The sequence below is a fragment of the Schistocerca americana genome, chromosome 3 (assembly GCF_021461395.2).
Source record: "Schistocerca americana isolate TAMUIC-IGC-003095 chromosome 3, iqSchAmer2.1, whole genome shotgun sequence".
In the NCBI taxonomy this organism is placed as follows: Eukaryota; Metazoa; Arthropoda; class Insecta; order Orthoptera; family Acrididae; genus Schistocerca; species Schistocerca americana.
This window is the reverse complement of record NC_060121.1, coordinates 428,693,054-428,716,499: the sequence shown is the minus strand read 5'-3', so window position 1 is coordinate 428,716,499 and position 23,446 is coordinate 428,693,054. Positions and strand designations below refer to the sequence as shown.

General features: G+C 39.7%; 1 protein-coding gene across 1 annotated transcript in view; it reads left to right on the top strand.

Moving 5' to 3' along the window:
- LOC124606824 (solute carrier family 22 member 7-like) overlaps window positions 1-23,446 on the top strand; it is a 95,283-nt gene that overhangs the window by 65,947 nt on the left and 5,890 nt on the right. The window contains exons 6-7 of the mRNA XM_047138893.1: window positions 9,460-9,681; window positions 16,132-16,346. Coding sequence (XP_046994849.1) covers window positions 9,460-9,681; window positions 16,132-16,346 — 437 coding nt within the window. The remainder of the gene's footprint in view (window positions 1-9,459; window positions 9,682-16,131; window positions 16,347-23,446) is intronic.

Sequence of the window (23,446 nt, the reverse complement as noted above, 5' to 3'; positions counted from 1 at the left end):
ATTTTACCCCTGCCACCTTCAGAATTTGAGACTATTGCAGTCAACATTGTCAAAAGCTTTCTCTAAGTCTACAAATGCTAGAAATGTAGGTTTGCTTTTCCTTAATCTATTTTCTGAGATAGGTCGTAGGGTCAGTACTGCCTCACGTGTTCCAACATTTCTACGGAATCCAAACTGATCTCTCCCGAGGTCGACTTCTCCCAGTTTTTCCATTCTTCTGTAAAGAATTGATGTTAGTTTTTTGCAACCGTGGCTTATTAAAGTGATAGTTTGGTAATTTTCACATCTGTCAACACTTGCTTTCTTTGGAACTGGAATTATTATATTCTTCTTGAAGTCTGAGGGTATTTCGCCTGCCTCGTACATATTGCTCACCAGATGGTAGAGTTTTGTCAGGGCAGACTGTCAGTAGTTCTAATGGAATGTTGTCTACTCCTGGGGCCTTGTTTCGACTTAGGTCTTTCAGTGCTCTGTCAAACTCTTCACGCAGTATCATATCTCCCATTTCATCTTCATCTACATGCTCTTCCATTTCCATAATATTGCCCTCCAGTACATCACCCTTGTATAGACCCTCTATGTACTCCTTCCACTTTTCTGCATTCCTGTCTTTGCTTAGAACTGGGTTTCCATCTGAGCTCTTGATATTCATGCAAGTGGTTCTCTTTTCTTCAAAGGTTTCTTTAATTTTCCTGTAGGCAGTATATATCTTACCCCTAGTGACATATGCCTTTACATCGTTACATTTGTCCTCCAGCCATCCCTGATTAGCCATTTTGCACATCCTGTCGTTCTCATTTTTGAGACGTTTGTATTCCTTTCTGCCTGCAACATTTACTGCATTTTTTATATTTTCTCCTTTCACCAATTAAATTCAGTATCTCTGGTCGCACAGTAAAAGTTTTATTACTCACCTTCTCCTTAGGGCTCATCGACGAAATCGTGGCTAGATGAAAGATTAATTTGCATTTGGTAGTTTGATTTAGATTCTGAGTTTCAGAGAAGGACAATGTGTGGTTAAAATGCATTCATCTGTTCATACATTTCCTTTGTTTCATTACAATGCTTCCAAATTGCCTTCAGAATTAGAACGTCTTCATTATAGTCAATCACAATAGCTCCACAAATAAAAAGGTTCATTATCTTTTCATGAAAAGCGTTTATGTAAGTAAACTAACACATCCATGCACAATTACTCTCACCATTTTCATCACATAGAACAAATTTAATTACCTTTCCGGTGTAAAATCATAAAATTACAACTGTTCAACATGGCAGAATGCGCCAACAACTAAATCTCACTCTCACTGACATACAACTTTAACAACTAAACAAGAAGAACAATAATAATATGTAAATCTCAAGCAAAATCTTTTAGATAAGAAATAATTGTTTATCATTTTTCAAGTTATTTTGAAAGTTTATAACTAACGATTTCGATGTCAATGACTTGAAACTGAAATACATACATTATACGAAAAATAGTTGGTTCTTCTAAAAATAATAAAACCAATATTTCAGATTAATGTCTGAACACATATTATTGTTAAAATTGTATAAAGCTATTTATCAATATCGTTAAAACTATTCGAATTCCAGGACTACAATTTGAACTTTATTGTATTTTGTCGTGATTTTATCTCAAGAATCGAGAACTCTAGTACCTGACGAAAGAAGGCCCACTGACCAGTTCCACTACAGCTGGAACAAAGAACGCGGATGGTCAGTCCAGTCTAAGTTAAATTTGTGTGTCGAACCGTTACTAAGATCGTTGAGCAATACTTGTGATATCAAGAAGGGAATTTCTTTGGGCCAAATGAAAAGATCAGCATGAAATACAATAATTTAGGTGCAAAGCAATAATATTGTTCCATCCGAGTGAGGTAACAACTACGTTCCATAAGTCTGTGCTAATAATATTGGTGGAAATGCTGCAAATGATGTGGATACGTTAGCGGGATACCATGGTTGAAACAGTAGAGATGATGCTTGTAAATTGAGGTAAATGAAATAACAAGATGAGCATCTATGTAAAACAAAGTATGTGTTAGAGACCAACGACCCACGCTCTCATCTCCCTATAGCGAGAAAGGCACTAATAGCAGCACTACGTGACCAATTCTCACGCGTCCACTAAAGGTTCAGTTTGTCGCAAGGTATTCTATAAACCTTTCAAATTACACAGAAGCTCTGTCATAATGTAGTGGAACTAGCATCACTGGAAAAAATTCTACGGCTTAGAACAATATAGAAGTAGAATACAGCATTGGTTTTCTAATTTTTCGGGTTAACTGCTGAACATGACCACCCGGGGATCCTTTTGCACATGACGTCTCACTCTACGTGCGGGGTAAATTTACGTATAGTATTAACTATTTTACACATTTTAATCAACTTCTAATATTACATTTTATCCTTGAAAGAAATCATTGGAAAGGATGAGCTTGTTTCTTGATCATCAGTTCTTCAAACCTCGACATAATATTGGAAATTACGACGCATATCTACTTCTCTTCATTCATACGTGATCTGTATTTCGCGTTGATGACTACCATTGCTATAAAACCTAAGTCACGTAAGTAGTGCTTTGTTATGTACTTGCCCCTGCTTCTGCTTCACTACACTCGAAAACTCAAGCAGCGGTGACGAAACGATCTTCGATTTCAATGGGGACTCTGAAAAAATATTAATAAAACGCTTTTGTCCTTCAATGGTAAGTGATGAACGAAGATCGGCACTAAAATAATCTGTGATCCAGTTGTGTTTATCAACTTCTTTTGAAAATTACTTCAGAAAGTAATCGCAGAGTTAAGTTTAATGATCCACAAACACTGGCTTCGGTTTTTCACTCAAATGAAACTCCATTGCCTTTTAAAACTGCATGATGAAAAGAGAAAACGAAAGGTTCATCCTTATCATCCAACCTTTTCTTCATAATAGTAATTTCTTTGTGAATGCTGAAATTTTGTCTGATAATTGCACAGTGTTGTTCTCATCACCTTTAAAGGATACAGTCAGTGAACTGAATTATTCAGAAGTGTGACAACGATATGCCCATTTCAAAACAAAATCGGCGTCTACGGGCTTCCTGGAACTAAAGTGATTCTTTTGAACCAGTTAACCGTAAAGTATATATGAGGTTTCATAAATGTTCTTCAGAACATTTACCACGAAAAAGTGAGCAAGAGCTACCGTAATAAATTAGAGGACTGTGCTCAGCCCTTATATCAACGCACATTTGTAGAAAAAACTCTAATTACCTGGCCGAATTTTAATGAAGTTTACTACTTCGATCACTGACTGAAGTACTTCATGAAGGATGGGGCTCAAGTTTTTTGATTCCAGTGCTTCTCAGCGAATAAAACAGTAAGTCCAAATAGCATGAGGGGCAGAGCTTGTAGTCCAGCGTAAGCGCCAGTCATACCATGACCACCATCTGCGCCCACGCCTACACAGTTTACCCAGTTACCTTTGATTTCTTTCTCAAAAGTGTATCCAATATCCTTGACATGGCTTTATTGTAGAATCTTAGGACGTATTCTGAGAACAATCGTAATGAGCTGTCTTGAACACAATGATCTCCTCAATGTTAACCAGCATGGATTCCGAAAACGATCATGTGAAATCCACTTCCCGCTTCATCACACAACATACTGAAAGCTCTGGATGAAGGCAGTCAGACAGATGCTGTATTTCTCGCTTTCTGGAAAGCATCTGACTCGGTACTACACCTACCCTTACTGTCAAAAGTACGATCATATGGGGTATCAAGCGAAATTTGTGACTGCAATGAGGACATTTTGTTAAGGAGGACGCAGTGTGTTATTTTGGATGGAAGTCATCATCAGATGTAGAAGTTGGTTCAAATGGCTCTGAGCACTATGGGACTTAACAATTGAGGTCATCAGTCCCCTAGAGCTCAGAACTACTTAAAACTAACTAACCTAAGGACATCACACACATCCATGCCCGAGGCAGGATTCGAACCTGCGACCGTAGCGGTCGCGCCGTTCCAAACTGCAGCGCCTAGAACCGCTCGGCCACAGCGGCCGGCAGATGTAGAAGTAACGTCCAGTATGCCTGCTCCAAGGTGTGATGGAACCCTTACCGTGCATGTGACATATTCATTACCTTGCAAATGATATTAATAGTAATCTCAGACTTTTTGCGGATGATACAGTTATATACAATGAAGTACAGTCTGAATGATGATATATAAATATCCAATCAGACCTTGATAAGTTCCAAAGTAGTGCAAAGATTGGCAACTTCCCTTACGTGTTCAGAAATGTAAAATTGTGCACTTCACGATACGAAAAAACATAGTATCCTCTAACCATAATATCAGTGAGTCACTTCTGGAATTGGCCAACTCATATAAATAAATACCTTGGTGCAACGCATTGTATGGATATGAAATGTAGTGATGAGATCGGTTCAGTCGTGGGTAAAGGACACGGTACACTTCGGTTGTCTGATAGAATACTGGGTATGTGCAGTCAAAGGAGACTGCTTACAAACCACTCATGCGACCGGCTCAAGTGTGTGAGACCCGTACCAAATAGGAATAAAACTGGATATTGAAAGTAGACAAAGAAGAGCAGAACGAATGGTCACAGGTTAATTTGATCCACGGGAGAGTGACACAGAGATACTGAAGGAACTGAATTGGAAGACTCTTGAAGATAAACATAAACTATTCCCAGAAAGTCTATTAACAAAGTTTAAAAAGCCTTGTTTAAATGACGACGCTAGGAGTATACCGCAACCCCCTACGTGTCACTCACATAGGGATCGTGAGGAAAGGATTAGAATAATTACTGCACTCACGGATTAATTCAAATAATCATTCTTTCCGCGCTCCATACATGAATGGAACGGGAGGAAACCCTAACAATTAGTATAATGCCCCCTGCCACGCGCTTCACATAACTCGCAGGGTATAGATGTAGATGTAGATGTAGTGCTTCGAAGAGCTCTGTTGCTTTTGTTACAAGAGCAATTTTCCTGCAGAAAAAATATCCTCGTGACACTTGTTGCCTTGTCTAACCCGCTCGTAACAAATTAGGTACACATCTTTGGTTATCTGTAGCTTCATCCTATTAATTCGTGAAATCACCGTGACCTTTGAGTTTTTCAGCCAACTGATCATTAATGTCGTTAGCATTACCGAGTATTCTACGAGTTGTAATGTCGTCTGGAAAGAAAAATTTTTCAGTTGCATGACAGCTGATCTCAAGTATCGTAGTAAATATTTGCACACATTGGCTGCTAAAATAAGGTCTTCCGCTATGTTTCTTGCTCTTTGATACACTGCAGGCAACTGTGTTAGATGAATGAAGAGCTTTTGCAGGAATTACAGTATGTTTAGTGAAAGCTTTTCTTTGTTCTGTCATTTATTTAACTTCTTCATTTCCGACAGTAGTATACCTAAAACCGAAATTCAAGTAACTGTCGTCATACTTCCTGCTTTTTTTTCCATTTAACATGTCAGGAGACGCTAGAGTTACCTTAAGCTTACTGGGAAGTGAGATCAGAATGACGTGTCTCCCATAAAACTTGATGCGAACATGAAACTCGATAGCAGTTGGTGAATGGTAAGTTTGGAAACGGGTTACTCGGTTTTGTCGTCGGTTCTTCTTTGTTTTCGTAATGTAGCTAGCAAGCATTGCGACAATGTGCCGTTTCAAGGAAACGATGTGTTGAAAATTTATCGCAGACACGTCACTCTAGGAACGATTCGTTAAAATTAACCGCCAGTTAAGGAGATATCGGCAGTAAAAACCGTCAGGAGCCTTCATAATTGCATGATACATCTGATATATCACGTACTGCAGTTACGTTTACAGATATGTTCATGTCAACCGTCAAATATAAATCAAAGAAGACAAAAAACGATTTAAAATGATCTACATTCGACGAAACAAATCTTCAGACTAATTATCACTGAATAAAAGTAAATCAGTCATTTGGTACGGTACGTTGCCATCTGCCAGCTGCCATATCAACAGCATTCACTTGACGGACCACTAGAGATCACTTCTAGCGCACACGTTTTGCCTTTACTTAGAAAGTAAGTAAACTAAATTGAGAATATAATCTGTGGAACAACGATGTACTCCTTCGAATTATGGACGGAGGTTATGTATATGTCTAATGATCATCATATTATGAATGGCAGATAAAGCGATGTCGCGGTACCTATCGGGCAGTGGATAGGAGCTTGTGGGGTAGCTAGTTCTGAAGGTGAGGGCGTTGAGGTACGTGAACTATGTGGCGCTTGTGCTGTTGTTGACTGCCGCTCTGACCGTAACTGTCGGTTGTAATTAAACAGCGGTTTCTTGGGGAACGGCAGCCCATTCTTCACGGAGTGCTGCACTGAGGAGAGGTATCGATGTTGGTCGGTGAGGCCTGGCACGAAGTCGGCGTTCCAAAACATCCCAAAAGTGTTCTATAGGATTCAGATCAGGACTCCGTGCAGGCCAGTCCATTAGAGGTATGTTATTGTCGTGTAACCACTCCGCCACAAGCTATGCATTATGAAAAGGTGCTCGATCGTGTTGAAAGATGCAATCGCCATCCCCTAATTGCTCTTCAACAGCGGGAAGCAAGAAGGTGCTTAAAACATCAGTGTAGGCCTGTGCTGTATAAGTGCCACGCAAAACAACGAAGGGTGCAAGCCCCCTCCATGAAAAACACGACCACACTGTAACAACACCGCCTCCGAAATTTACTTTAGGCACTACACACGCCGGTAAATGACGTTAACAGGGCATTCGCCAGACCCATACCCTCTACCATAGGATTGCCACATTGTGTTCCGTGATTCCTCACTCCACACGTTTTTCCACTGTTCAATCGTCCAATGTTTACGCTCCTTACATCGAACAAGGCGTCGTTTGGCCTTTATGGGCGTGATGTGTGGCTTATGAGCAGCCACTAGACCATGAAATCCAAGTTTTCTCCCTTCCCGCCTAACTGTCATAATACTTGCAGTGGATACTGATGCAGTTCGGAATTCCTGTGAGATGGTCTGGATAGATGTTTGCCTATTACACATTTTGACCCTCTTCAACTAAATGGTTGAAATGGCTCTGAGCACTATGCGACTTAACTTCTGAGGTCATCAGTCGCCTAGAACTTAGAACTAATTAAACCTAACTAACCTAAGGACATCACAAACATCCATGCCCAAGGCAGGATTCGAACCTGCGACCGTAGCGGTCGCTCGGCTCCAGACTGTAGCGCCTAGAACCGCACGGCCACTCAGGCCGGCCCTCTTCAACTGTCGGCGGTCTTTGTTAGTCAACATACGAGGTCAGCCTGTACGCTTTTGTGGTGTACGTGTCCCTTCACGTTTCCACCTCACTGTCACATCGGAAACAGCGGACCTAGGGATGTTTAGGATTGTGGAAATCTCGTGTACAGACGTATGACACAAGTGACACCCAATCAACTGACCACGTTCGAAGTCCGTAAATTCAGCGGAGGGCCCCATTCTGTTCTATCACGATGTTTAATGACTACTGAGGTCGCTGATATGGAGTATCTGGCAGTAGGTGGCAGCACAATGCACCTAATATGAAAAACATATGTTTTTGGGGGTATCCGTATACTTTTGATCACATAGTGTATACACTGAAAGGAGTCTACTGGGTTGCACTCCTATGTGGCACCCGAATATGATAATAATATTAATGTAAACGAAAATGGACTATGATTTCATAAACGATGTGTGTCTCTGATAGGTTTTATAAAGCGGATCGCTGACTGTGCATGACGGCAGAGCAAAAAATACTGCTACTGGTTTGAGATAGTAGTGTTAGAGTAAGAGAGTGCTAGGCGCACAGTCGTAGGTAGCTGTCTGTTAGCGAAAGACGATGGAGGAGGCAGGTTTTGTAATGTACTCCGTGAAGCCACCAAGTGTTAGATTGCCGGCCGAAGTGGCCGTGCGGTTAAAGGCGCTGCAGTCTGGAACCGCAAGACCGCTACGGTCGCAGGTTCGAATCCTGCCTCGGGCATGGATGTGTGTGATGTCGTTAGGTTTAACTAGTTCTAAGTTCTAGGGGACTGATGACCACAGCAGTTGAGTCCCATAGTGCTCAGAGCCATTTTAGCCAAGTGTTAGATTAATATAGGAACTACGAGAACATGTAAGCAGAAGCCATCTCACAAGCAAAGTAAAGATGTTAAATAATTATGATTTTCATTTTGCCAGTACGTTAGTATAGATGAGTTGGCTGATAATTGTCAATTGTTGAGTAACCCCAGAATGTACGTAAACTGATCTGATAAAAAGGCTAGTTACGTATTTCACTTTTTTAATGTTTCTAAGATTTGTTAGCAGAGCTATATGTAATTTGATGATCTGCATTTATGCTGGTTTAATGATGTTAGATAATATTTGCTACATAAATCTCATTGTTCGTGAATCAGTTAATAAATATAGTATATTACTGTAACCAATCTAACTTCAATTTTCAAATGTTTCTGCAAAGACAACCTTAACCTGCAACATAATTTTTCTAAAAAAACAATCAGCGTTAGTATTTCACGATAATCAGTACCACCTCCCTGTCCAGGTCATATGTTTTTCAGACAAACAAGTTGTTTTTTTTCATTTATAAGCCAAAAGGACATCATGTGCATTTCAAACTATTGTGGCCAGCATTGCGCACTGCTGAGTCTCTAGGTAGCATTTCGTTTTTTCCCTTTTTTTGTGAGAGACCGGAGTGTATCGTGTTCCACCGTTGCTGCTTTAGAGGTAAGACAATTTAATTTATTGTTATGTGCACAGGGACCAGGGTTATCAGTTTTGAACAGGGCCAGAGGATTCAGTGCCTAAGGGACTGAATGACTTTTGGAATGACTGTATTTGTTTATTGGTATTGGGAGTTGCTTTGCCCAATCAGTTCGTATAAAGTTTGCTAACAATAGCACAGAGTAAGCACACCACTTGCAGTTACAACACGCTACACGATAATTAGAATTACGTGTCCAGTTTTGTATTCCATACAAATCAGAATAATATTACTAAGTATCCTATTTTATTTAATTAAAGAACGTTACAATTTCAGTCTGAAGACTTGTTTGATGCAACACTCCACGCTAGTCTGTTCTGTGCAACTCTGTTAATGTCTGCATTACTAATGCGACTTAGAGCCACGAGAGTTGTCTTACTGCAGTAAAACCTTCGTCTCCTTCTAGAGTTTTTATCCCCAACACTTCCCTCAATTACCAAATCAACTTTTTCTTAATACCTCAGTATTTTTCCTCTCAACCCACTCCTTACTTTAGTCAAATTGTGCCCTGATGGTCCTTTCACCCCATTTCGATTCAGTACTTGTTCATTAGTTACTCGATCTGTCCATCTGATCTTCAGTATTCTTCTGTAGCAACCCACTACAAATGCTCCTATTCTCGTAAATTAAATTATATTACGCGCCTCAAATGTCACAGCTTTCTGCCGGAGTCTCCACGCTGGCTGCTAAATAAAGGACACACGAGGAAGGCGTTCCGCGTCGTCAGCAGGATCGCCGAAACCAACGAGAAGCCCATTCCTGACGACACGCTCGCTATGCTCAACACAATCACGAAGCGGCGGTCGCCCAAGATGGGAGTGCTGAGCCTCGTCACCAACAGGAGCCTGTTCAGGAACACTCTTATACTGATCTTCGGCAGGTGAGTGGAGTGAATCATCTTATCATCAAAAAGGCCAACTTGGTTTACTACAGTCGATAGATCAACTTGTTTCAAGTACGCTCAGTCATTTCACAGCCTGAATAATTTCCGTATGGAGAAATTATTCAGTCTTGAACGAACAGTTTACATACGTACATGATTCGGAGATGTTTCACCATCTTCAGTGGTCCATTTTATTTTCTGAGAACAACACATTAAAAAAAACTTAATTTCTGTTCACTTTTGAACTTATGCTTGGCATATTCATAATATTATTAACAAAATATATACCTTCTGAAGTGCTTGTAATTCGATAGCTGTTTAATCTGGCAAATTCTGGCAAGAATGCCACTTACATGTAAATTGCAGAGGGATCACTGTTGTCAGCTGCAGCGGGAAATTAAGCGGAATCAGCGGCGACGAGAGAAAATTTGCGGCCCGTGTAGCTGCGACAACGCTGTGTCCCGAATGGCGCACAGGTTACCGCACGTGCCTAGTAAGTAGAAGATCCCGGGTTCGAATTCCGGTCCGCTGATTCCGCTAAATGTCCCGCTGCAGCTGACAGCAGTAGTGATCCTACTTCAATAAACGTATAATGTTTCACAGTTGCGGATACTGCAGCATTCACATAAAACGTACTTACTGTTACTTCATTTGTCTTCTGTGACAAGTATAACAAGTCCCATCGTTATATCACTCTTGAATCTGTCAATCCAACTATACCAGGGCATGCTGAAAGGTAATGCCTTCGAATTTTTGTGTGAAAAATCTTTTTTTTTAAATAAAACAAACGTCATCAACATTCTACATATTTACTCCTCATTTCTGCATCTTTGCATCCCTCTGGTGTTACAGGGCGCCAAAATATTGTGTGTAGCTTGGTAATTATGTCGTGCGCGACAACAGCGTGTTGTAATCGAGTTTCGATTTCGAAGAGTTCGTCCACACATGGAGCACCATCTCCTTCAGCATGACAACGCCAGACCAAATGCAACAAGCTCAAACAAGTCAGCCTGGAAAGAAACTGAAATTGTGTCCTAATACGAGACAGTTAGATAAAACATTTAACACCGGTCAAACTAAAAACAGGTGCACCCTAAAATAATAATATTGTGTTCCTTACTGCCCATCCTACATTTAATGCCTTTGTTGTGCAAAAGAGCCGGCCTGAGTGGCCGTGCGGTTCTAGGAGCTACAGTCTGGAACCGAGCGACCGCTACGGTCACAGGTTCGAATCCTGCCTCGGGCATGGATATGCGTGATGTCTTTAGGTTAGTTAGGTTTAATTAGTTCTAAGTTCTAGGCGACTGACGACCTCAGAACTTAAGTCGCATAGTGCTCAGAGCCATTTGAACCATTTTCCAAAAGAACTGCAGTAAGGGAAAACAAAAGCTCTCTGTCAAGCTGACATTCTTCGGGAGTTCAAGTACAGCATTCCATGGACTGTGCTCATTTCTCTATGTTAGTCTTCAAAGAAAAGAACCACTCCAGAAGGTGCGTTCGTTGGCTTCTTCTTCAGATTGCATATCTGAAGCTCTGTCCTCACTTTTTTCTTTTCAAGAATAAAACTTTCGCTTCTGTCTCCTTCGATCTCGCAACAGAACAGCTTTCATCTCTCTCTCTCTCTCTCTCTCTCTCTCTCTCTCTCTCTTTTCTTTATTTATTTATTTTACTACCATTTGAAATGTTCTCCATGTGTAGATGAGGTTAGCTACACAACAGATTCAGAAAGTAATGATTATTCTAGAACAGGTGACTCTTTATGATTTTGGGAGCTGGCTAGAAATCATTTAGTTCTCTGCATCTTGCATATATATATGACTATTACGTGAGAAGAGTCCATTATTCGAGGGACAGTTTATAGCATTTTCCATTGTTACTGCTCTGAAGTAGGCTACTCCAGATAATCTCTTAATGATCTGGGTTACTTGCTCACCAGATTTCTATTTCTTGAGGATAATGCGTTTTAAACGGTGCAATGTATTCCACACAAGAGGCTATACCTTATGCGTGGATTGTCGTAATAAACAGACGATATGGGCACAGTTTTATATTGCTTTGGCTTCACACAAATATGATACGACGGCCATGAAGAGCTAGCAGAACAAGATTACCAAACAGATAGCTTCACAAATTTCCAAAAATTGTCAAACTTTCACGGAGTAATGTTCCGTCATTTCAAAAATGGTAGAAATGGTTATAAGCGCTATGGGACTTAACACCTATGGTCATCAGTTCTCTAGACTTAGAACTACTTAAACCTAAGGACATCACACACATCCATGCCCGAGGCAGCGTTCGAACCTGCGACCGTAGCAGGAGCGCGGTTCCGGACTGAAGCGCCCAGAACAGCTCGGCCACATCGGACGGCTACCGTCATTTCAACTAAATGATTGGTAGTTTGGATTTAGCATTACGCATTTTGTTTATTAAGTATCTTCAGTGGCCTGTAATATATATATCTTTTCATGACTTAATTACAATTATTTAATACGGTACTTTGCTCACGTTACACTCTTGTTTTTCAGATTAGAAACAACTTCTGCAGTACACGTTTCACGAGGGTATATTACTTTTTAGTCTTACTTTACTAATCCAATATTGTTAGTTCATGTATGTCGTCCTTGAGGTATGTTTACTCTGTGTCCATACCCCAAATGTCCGGTTCCCGGCGTTTTATCGCCTACATTTATTACAACACTTCACTCGCACTTTTCACTGTAAATTGAATTTGTATGCGTTTACAGTTTGTAGCGTTTTCAACTATCACTGTATGTCCATATTTCGTCTTTTGTTTGCATGTACATGCCCATGTGCTGTTTTATATGTGTTAATTTGTTGTATCTGTTTTTACTCTTTGTGCGCGCGCGCGTGTGTGTGTGTTTGTGTGTGTGTGTGTGTGTGTCTGTGTCTGTGTGTGTGTGTGTGTGTGTGTGTGTGTGTGTGTGTGTGTGTGTGTGTGTAAGAGAGAGAGAGAGAGAGAGAGAAACAAAGAAAGAGAGGGAGACAGAAAGTGTGAGAGAAGAGAAGGGATTAGTTAATTATTTAGTCTGCTTATGTTTTATTTATCTGCTCATTATTGTTTTCGTGCCTAAGATGATCAGTGAGTTATTGATTAAGTTAATTTCCTCATTAATTACATTCTGTTTCATTGCAAGGACTCTTCGTATAGGAATACTTTCCTGTAATGTCATGTTCTATGCTGTCTTGTTCTATGCTGGATGGTTCATGTCCATGTTTCATCAGGCGTTCAGCGAAGGTAGAATATCTATTTTCATACTTCCAGCATGTTGTATGTTCTGAACAACTAGTTGTAAATTCCTGCCTGTCACTCCCCGATACATTGATTTAGGTTCTTGAGATTGGTATATACCTGTTCCTTGGTATTTATCTAGTTTTTCTGTAGTTGTTTGTAGACGTGACGGGAGTGGTTTTCTTGTTCTGTAAGCAATGTGTAATCCTTCTTTTCTCTTGTATATTTGTTGCTCTGTGTGTTGATTTATGTTTGTATATTAAAGTGTTCAAATGGTTCAAATGGCTCTGAGCACTATGGGACTTACCATCTGAGGTCATCAGTCCCCTACAACTTAGAACTACTTAAACCTAACTAACCTAAGGACATCACACACATCCATGCCCGAGACAGGATTCGAACCTGCGAGCGTAGCGGTCGCGCGGTTCCAGACTGTAGCGCCTAGAAGCGCTCGACCACTCCGACCAGCTATTAAAGTGTACCATTTCTTTCCGTTATTCACGTTATGTTACTGTTTTGTGTTTCTATGTATGCTGTGATTTCTTTATTGTTTGTGGGGTTCTGTCAGTATCATGTTCTCTACTTGTTTCCATTTTTCTTTAGTTCTGTTTTGATTTTATGACTGAGACTTTGTACTATATGGTTGTTATAACCATTGTTTGTGGCTATGAGTTGTGCTGTCTGTAATTCTTTTTCATAATTTTCTTTGCTGGGTGGAACACTATCTAGTCAGTGTAACATATGTCATAGGGTCACTGATTTTTGATTTTGTGGTTGTTTGGACGTGGCATGTATAATAATTTGTGTCAGTGGCTGTTAGGTTCCTGGAGCTGTCCAATGTGTCTTTATTTCTGTCTCACTTTACCGTTATATCCAAGACATGTATTTTCTTTAGTATTTCTTTTTCAATGGTTAATTCAATTTTTTTATGTATGTTGTTTTCGTCTTTACGCAGTTTATCTGTTATATCTGATGGTTCATCTACCATAGAGATTGCATTATCCACATACTTGTACCAGCAGACAATTTCGTTTCCTTTATTTATGATGACTGCATCATAGATTGTGCTTTCTATGTGGTTGATGAATATGTTTGGCAATGTTTCTGATATTGGGGATCCGATTTGAAGGCTTTTCTGTGAGTAAAATTCCTTTTCAGTCTCGAAGTGATTTTGAGATGTGATTACTTTAAGGGTTTTCGTCATTTCTCTAATATTATCTGCAGGTAGTATGTTGCTTGTCAGTAGATTTTCAGTCAGTTTTACTGTGGAGGTGTACATTTTTTCTGTGTTGAGTGACGCTCTTTGTGGAATATGTAAGTCTCTTATATGTGTAATGAGTTTATTAGTGTTTTTCACTGTCCTGCGATTCTACATTCCATAGCGTAGTGTGATGATTATGTTCATGTGTTTCACCACATGGTATGACATGACAGAGCATTGATGAAATTTATAACATGCCTCGCTGGAATAAGTGGACTGAGGTCTTTGGGTTGTCTTCCAAGTAGTGCTCTCGGGTTCTTCTGTGCGATATACTGTTTTTGCTTGTTTAGCAGTCTATGGCTGATGTCTTTGAGGTAGTTTTTTATGTTTGTATGGAAACATGCTATGGCATTAGATTTCAGTTTTGTAATGTTATTAGAGGAGATGAAATCGTTCTGTTTATTGTTCTTTATTCATCAGCACTGCGCTGTTCCCTTTGAAGATAAAATCTTTTGTTTTTTACATATATTGTTCTTTATTGATCAGCACTGAGGTGACTCTCAGATCAGCTCTTGTAATTATGATGCTATTAGAGTGCAGTTTTTCTTTTAATTCCCTAGTCGTGTTCTTTTCTTTTTGAAGTTTCCTATTTTGCTCTTTCTTCGATCTGGTGATTATACTTATTTCCTCCTTCACTAGTTCTCATGTTAGTCCAACATTTATTGTGCTGTGTTCTTGTTTCTCTTCCTCTACAAGCTTGCATTTTGATTCTACAATCAGATTTTCTATGTAGTGGCTGTTTATCTTCGTACCGAGATTGCATTAGAGCCCTTTTTTCACGTAGTTGTGTTTCTTTTGCTATTAATTCTCTGTCTGCGAGGTTTATTAGTTTTAGGTGGAATTTGTGGTGATTGGTGTTTGTACTTTCTTGCAAAAAAAAAAAAGAAAGAAACCGAAAAATACAAGCACGCAACAAATGAACAAGTATCTATCCTCACATAGACAACACAAACAAAAGACGAAAGATAGACACACAGCGACAATTGGCAACACTAAACATTTTAACCACACACATTTAACATACAATGAAACTCCTAAGTGATGTGTTGCGATAAATGTGGGCGACAAAACGCCGTTAATCGGTCACCTGGTGTCTGGACACCAAGTAAACACATTTCGAGCCTGACACACATCAACTAACAACATTATATATTTAACACGAAACGATAATCTAACCTCAGGAAATTTGTGCTGAAAAAGTTTTTCTAACCTGAATAACAAGAGAGCTACTTGAGAAAACGTAACACGTTTGTAATTACTGCGTAAAAACACATGTATTACAGGCCACTGAAGAAGCGAAAAGCATATGGCAAAAAACAATCTGCCTTTCATTCAGCTGCAAAGACGGAGTATACCTGCATGAATTTTGAAACAACTAAGGAACTGCGGAAATCGGAAAATAATGACAAATAATCAAACGACATATTAATAACTTGAGTCTGCAGCCAGCCACTAGGTGACAAGGTGAAATTACCCTAATAAGAGATAGCGTGCTACCGCATATTAGGAAAGAACCATCTCACGCCAGACACCTCGCACACTAGTTACGCTTCTCGGTGTGAAGGACTATTAAGTATAGCGAATGAAAGAGTACTTTCCGAAGTTTATAATCGTATGAATATTGTTGCAACAGCTTCAGATATTAAAGCCTTACAAGCACACTAAAAGACTTGAAAATTAAGGCTTGTAAAACCACGATTTTTCGACAATATCCAGCTTCGTAATAGTCTTACCGTCACTGCTTTACGTCTCAGGTGATGCGAGGTCTGAGTTCTGATACCTCCCAGTAGAGTGGTAGATTCATGTGTGGATTCGCATTCTGATATCGAAAAAATCTAACATGAAATACATATTTTAGGAGCAGAAACCACTTATTTTCACCAATCGTTCGAACTCGAATGTTTCTGGTGGCTCATCTGTCACCCTATTTCCACAGGTGTGTATGCATCCTGACCACGAGCTGCATTCGGTTTAACGTCGGGAACCTGGGCGGTAATCCGTTCCTGGCCTTCATAGCTCAAGGTGTCGTCGACGCCCCGGCGCATTTGGCAGCGCATTTCCTGGGCAACAAGTTTGGTCGGAGGTTCACAGAGGCGTTTTCGCTGTTGACAGCTACCTTCGTTTCTATTGTTATTATTTTTGCAATAACAGGTAAGCGTAATATTGTTATAATTGCTGATCTCTTATGTATTTGAGAGCGGTATTGGATGTTAACAACAGTAGGATAATTCTGTGCGCAGCTCTAGCAGATATCAACGGTTCGGAAATAATGACCTATCATAGTGTGACAATCGACTGACCGTCTTTGGATGTGTGGAGCTGAACTTTACCTGCATATTTGAAATAGTTCTGGCAGCTTGCACATTACGCGGCGTAAGATATTTCGGCCTGCCGTTTGTCACTTCTTTTACTGTTCCACATTATATAAAGCAGCGGAAAATTGGGTAAGAAGGCTTAAATGCGGTAACCATGACACCAAAGACCGTAGAAAATAAGGTTGGGCAGTAAGTCTTCTGTGATGCTATTGGCTCGCTAAGGAACAGCGTCTACCTCGGGAACTGCGATACGTGTGGCCGTTCATTTGTGCGACGTATTTGTGGTACATTTTAGTTTCTACTGAATTAATGAAATGTAAATTGATATTCTGCAATTGCTGGAATGTTACCTCAAGATCGAATAACTTAAACACCTCTTAAACAGAGACTCCTGCTTTTTTTAAAACATTCAAGTATCTATCGTATCAATCTATGGGAAAATAGAGCAAAGTATAGTCTGTTCTTGCAAATGGTGCTGCCATAAATTGTGGTACAAAGAAATTTTAAGTATGAGTATCAAAAATTTAGGAAATAAATTCAGGGTTTTTCCTCAAAAAAGCTTTTTATCTTCAAAATTAAGTCATAAGAGTCGACTACTTTTTGGTTAAACAAGTTTTGAGACAGTATACAAAATTTCAGCTATCTTTAATAGTTCAAATGGTTCAAATGGCTCTGAGCCCTATGGGACTTAACTTCTGAGGTCATCAGTCCCCTAGAACGTAGAACTACTTAAACCTAACTAACCTAAGGACGTCACACACATCCATGCCCGAGGCAGGATGCGAACCTGCGACCGTAGCACCAGCACGGTTCCGGACTGAAGCGCATAGAGCCGCTTGGCCACAGCTCTTTAATAGTTTTTAGCGAAACTTTACGAGAACATGAAGTAATTTAACTTTCGGAAAATTCAAGTTTAAGTTAAAACTTGCTTTTTCTATTAAACTTGCATGGCAGTAATGCATCCCAGGTTTATATTCATCTTGTTTCCTGTGTTGTTTTCCTCTCTTCTCTTTTCACACTATCTCTCCTTCTTATTTTTGCTTCTTCGGTGGCTTCCAACACTGATTTTTCTGCTTCAGAGAGTCCCCGTCGGTCGGTGGCTATTAGAGCTCTATGCATATCTAGTCCACCGGACCCTCCCATCAGTTCGATAACATTAAGCCTTGACGCTGTACCGTTATTAAAACATAGAACAGCTTCTAGCGCATCTGTTTTCATTGTTTTTAGTCCTACTAGAAAAGTTTTGGTATTCTTTGCCATATACGATTGTTGAAACTTTCATTTGGATTTTGAGTCCTATCACGTGAACATTTCTCTAATAACCTTTTTTCACTAAGATCACTATATACAGATTTTTCAACTTCTATTATAGCAAATGGCAAAGAATGTTTATGGTTGTAGGTCTCACCTTGAGTAGCAGCCCTCTTGTAGCCAGGTGGGCAGATTGCATGACATGGGTTGTCATCTGTGGAGGATTTATGAAAGAAGGTAGCCCATACTGCCTTTTTCATTCCCTCAGTGTCATTTTCAAGTGGAATACGAAAGTCATGCACACGATAAGAAACTCTCACACACACAATTACTTCGCTGTAAACAAAATATTCGTGCCAAAATAACAGCAAACAACGACTAAATTCTCTGTATAAACAAAAGATAAGCGACTTCGTGGACTAAAAAGTCATAAAAACGAAACAGATGGGAACAAAACTTTATTTTTAACACAGCTGTTGTGTGTCATGACAACGTCGTGCTGCTTGCAGCCACTTTTGAATTCATCTAATTTTGGTACTTTCTGTGGTCAATTTCGCTGGAAGTAAACTTTTTCTCGTTCAGAAAACTACAGAGGATTTTTTAAGACAAAAATTTTAAAAAATCGATTTTTTGACAGCTATTCTCGTACGAGTCCCCTTAAGATTGTGTTCAAGCAGAACGTCTATATTGACCGACAGGTTAGTCGTGTTTACGAGTTTACAATTTCATCCGATCTAGAGGAACCAATGAAAACATACGCACATCATTTGTTTCCTTACCACATATGGATAGCGTTGATTCGCAGTCAGAAAGAATTTTTAAAAAGTGTTTTATTAGTAGTGTGTTTTGTGTCAGAGAGAGTACTGGAGCTCTCCGTGGTTCGATTGCAGCTGATCCTGGACTGTGGAATTCCAGTGTTTCCAGACTCCCCTTGACGTCGCGGGCAGACGAATACTGACCAGATGATTCTAAGACGTATTTAGAGTGAGAGCCATTGCGATACAGGATTACTGCAATCAGAGAAATCTGCAGAGTGGAGCACTGACTAACCGAAGGCACCATATCACTATAGGGTTGGTGTTTGAAAGGCATTGATTTAAATTTCAATCTGTAATGATGTAATAAATAGGGACTAAGGCTGTCCCTTTCGGATACTAAAAAGTAATTGTCTTCCACTTGGCGGAAGCATATAACCCATAACTGTTCATTTTTTCTGCCGGCTGCACACTTTGCGGTATGGGGCAGCAGCGACGGTTTCTCTCGCGGACATTATTTGTCTCTCGTGGGATATAAAGGGGCCTCTTATTCTGTAACATGAATCCGAAGTTGGGCATGAACCTTCCGTTGTGCGTTGTTGCAGACAGATCGTGGTACAACCTAAAAGAATAACACATCAATTGCTTTTCAGCTGATCTTCGAAACGTTATCAGTTTTTCATGTTGCAGACAGATCGTGGTACAACGTAAAAGAATAACACATCAATTGCTTTTCAGCTGATCTTCGAAACGTTATCAGTTTTTCATGTTACGCTTCTATAAAATGTTGGTCGGTATTAGAAATTGATTCTCGACGCTGCTACAGCAATTATATGATTTATTACAACAGACGTGCGTTTGTCCCATGCGTGAAGTAATACGTAAACTGAATACTGTAGGCAAAATTCGGAGCTTTGCTGCACTTAGTGCAATACGTGTAAGGTCCTGAAATACAAGACAAAGGTAAACGTTACAGGACAGATCCCTTTATGCCAGTATAAGGACCTCCTTATTCCAAACCTTACCAATCCACCCTACTTTCAACATTCGTCTGTAGCACCATGTCTTACATGCTTCGGATATCTTCTGTTCAAGTGTTGCCATGCACCATGTTTCACTAGCATACAATGCTGTGCTCCAAACGTACATTGTCACAAATTTCTTCCTCAAATTAAGGCCTCCGTTTGATACTAGTAGGCTACTCTTGGCCACGAATGCCCTTTTTGCCAGTGATAGTCTGCTTTTGATGTCCTCCTTGCTCCGTCGGTATTGGGATTTTACAACTTACGTAGCAGCATTCCTTAACTTTTTCTGCTTCGTGGCCATCAGCCCTCATTCCTGCTGCGTTTGACTACTTTCATTTTCCTTTGGTTTACTCTCAACCCATTTCTGTACTAAATAGACAGTTCATCCCGTTCAGCAGATCTTTTAATTCTTCTTCACAATTTCACTGATGATAGCAATGTAATGAGCGAATCTTACCACTGATATCATTGACATTCTTTCACCCTCAATTTTAATTTTATTTCCATCATTGTTTCTTCGATGTACAGATTCAACAGGAGGGGCGGAGGGCTACACCCCTGTCTTACGTCTTTTTTAATCCGAGCTCTCCGTTCTTGGTCTTCCACTCTTATTATTCCCTTTTGGCTCTTGTATATGGTGTACGTTACCCATCTCCCCCTATAGCTTACCACTATTCTCAGAATTTCAAACATCTTGCAGTGTTTGACACTCTTGAGCGCTCTTTCCAAGTCGACAAATCGTATGAACGCGTCTGGAGTTTTCTTTAGTCTTGCTTACATTATCAACCGCAACGTCAGAATTGCTTCTCTGGTTCCTTTACCTTTCCTAAAGCAAAATTGACCGTCAGGTGACACATACTCAAGTTTTCTTTTCCATTCTTCTGAGTAGTATTCTTGTCAGCAACTTGGATTATTGAACTGTAAAGCTGATTGTGTGATAATTCTCGTATTCAGCAGCTCTTGCATTCTCCGGAAATGCATGGATGAAATTTTTTCCAAAACTAGATGCTTTATCACCAGAGTCATACGTTCTACACACCTACGTTATTAGTTCTTTTGTTGCCGTTTCCCCCAGTGATTTTAGAAATTTTGATAGAATGTTATCTACCCATTCAGCCTTTTTTGGTCTTAAGTCTTCCAATGCTCTTTTAAATTCTCATTCTAATAATGCATCCTCTATCTCATCCCTGTCGACTCTTGTTTCTTCTTCTATCACATCAGACAACTCATCTCCCTCATAGAGCTCTCTCCTTTGCATTTCATACTGGGATTCCCAATGCACTTTTAATGTTACCACCCTTGCTTTTAACGTCACAGAAGGTTGTTTTGCCTTTTCTATATTCTGAGTCAGTCCTTTCGACAACCGTTTCTTTTTCTGTGTCTTCACATATTTCATGCAGCCATTTCGTCTTAGCTTCCTTGCAACTCCTGTTTATTTCATTCCTAAACGACTTGCATTACTGCGTTCAAGAATTTCCCTGGACATTTTTATGCTTCCTTCTTTCATCAATCAACTGGTGGATTTCTTCTGTTACTCATGGTTTCTGCGCGTTTACCATCTTTGTACCTAAGTTTTCTTTTGAATTTCTGTGTTTTCCATTTTTAGAGAGGTCCATTCCCCTTCAACTGAAATGACTACTAAGCTATTCGGTATCGCAGTATCTATAGCCTTGGAGAAAATCAAGCATTTATCTTCAATTCTTATTTCTTCCGTACCCACTTCTTTGCACTTTTATTCTTCTTGACTTGTCCTTTAAAATTCAGTAGGCTCTTCACTGAATTGTAACCTGAGTCTGTGCCTGCTGTTGGGTACGCCTAAGAATCCAGTATCTGCCTGTCCATGACGTAATGTAACTGAAATCTTTCCGTATCTCCCGGCCTTTTCCAAGTACACCTCCTCCTTTTGTGATTCATGAATTTCATTAGTCACATTTTAAATAAGTGTTCAATCTATGTCACGTTTAAAATACCGGAGGAGTAGTAGTGGACACTTAGTGAACTAATTACGTGCTGTGCCAATTTTACAATAATTATTATGACTAATTAGCCTATTAAAGATTGTCAGTCGATGGATAAGTCAGCCACGTGGCAGATTGCTTCTAGTTTTAATATTTTGGTTACACCCTCCTTTTTAAAGCGCCCAGCATGTTTTGCAACTATATCAGATGCCATTTAATTTGTAATTGTGGGACGATGTAAAACATTTTGCGTGCGAGCGCCGTAGAGACTGAAAAAAGGCTCTCTTGGGAAGAGCCATGCAGACTTAAAAAGGCTTTAATGGCAAGAATTCTCGCTGTCTGTGATACTTACGAACAAGATGGGAATTTATTAATTTCTTTTGATGCTATCCTACGGCCTCTACTAATTCTTTAAATGACGTCATCTCCTGTGTTTTATGTAATTTTGTTTATTGTGCCTCTGTGCCTTTATCAAACACTAATAAGATTCGATGTCATATTATGGCATAGAATCAATTTCAAGTTGCCACCATACTCATAGGATTGTGTCACCCTTGAAAGGAATAGTCAGCAACTGTTATCAGTAATATGAGTAACATTATGCGTAAACTTTCGTTATTTACACACAGGTTGAAATACAACTGTAGCTGCAACTAGCCAGCCAGCGTGGGGCGGACTTAACAACGCGGAATATGACATCATTTAAAGAACTTAATTTTCCTATCTGATACAAAGTAACATTTTATTAGAAACGCCGTTGAGAAACACGACGTTGCCCGGGTGTTCATTTATAGCTGTGCCCGAGACATTGTATGGGCGGAATTTGTTTTTGACATTCAAAATACCTTTGTCGGTGTGCTTCAATAAGAGGAAAGCCAAGTAGAACTGACCGGGCGAGAAGTAGCAAACACTGAGGTCCACGACAGAAATACGCTGAATCTGGCCTTATGCTTTGTGTCTGGTCATGGCATTATATAAGCTCATCGAGAACTCAATACGTTTAAAGCGAGACGGTAAAACTTCCCTCGCCCATGCCACTTCTCGTCCAAAATTCCACTTTTACGATGTTAACGTTGGGGAGAAGTATCTTCAAGCGTCGTTTCATTACACAGTTTCGGTGAGTTAAATTCCATCACTGAAGTAAACTTCCGAAAGTGCTTGTGTCACTGAGCTAAAAAAGAAAAAAAAGAAAAACTGACAGAGCCATCTATTGCTTTTTTGATGTACTTATAGCGTCATCTGTTGGTGCTTTGATGTACTACAACTTGGTGATCGTGTCACTGAGGTAAACATACGGACTACTAAGCTGAGCAGACGATTTTAGGTTAAATTTTAAATTACGATGTCTTTTCCTTTCGATACGATTTTGATGAAATAAAGCTTAAAAGTGATCCCAAGCTACGTTCAAATTGTCGATGAAAACCGTATGAAATTCTTCTAGCAGTTTAAGATTAACGTGTTCAAACAGATAGAAAATACGGTTTACGATAAAACTATAAATAACGATATCTTTTTTTCGTTATATGATTTTTATGTAAGAAAGTCTATATTTTGGCCCAAGGTTTACTCAAGTTACCTGTGAAAATGCCATGAAAATTCGTCTTGTCGTTTTGGAGAATAGCCTGTTCAAACAGAATTATACGATGGTTTTAAGATTTTATTATTAGTAATAGGTAATAGGTATGGATGTCATGACTGCATACAATCTCTGAGACGCCACTTTGAACAATTTGTGGAGATGTGCATATAAATAAAATTATTACATAAGATATATATCTGCATTATTATCTTAGTCTCAAGACGAACGGTAAATTTGAGACTTTCCCACTTTGCTTGTAGCTCTCCTCAGTCGTTTCTAGGTCCGTTTTCGTATCTCGAATTGATACATTTCCGAAACAATGTAGTCTGTGGTCATCATCAAATCAATCAGTGGAGTGACTACAAGCT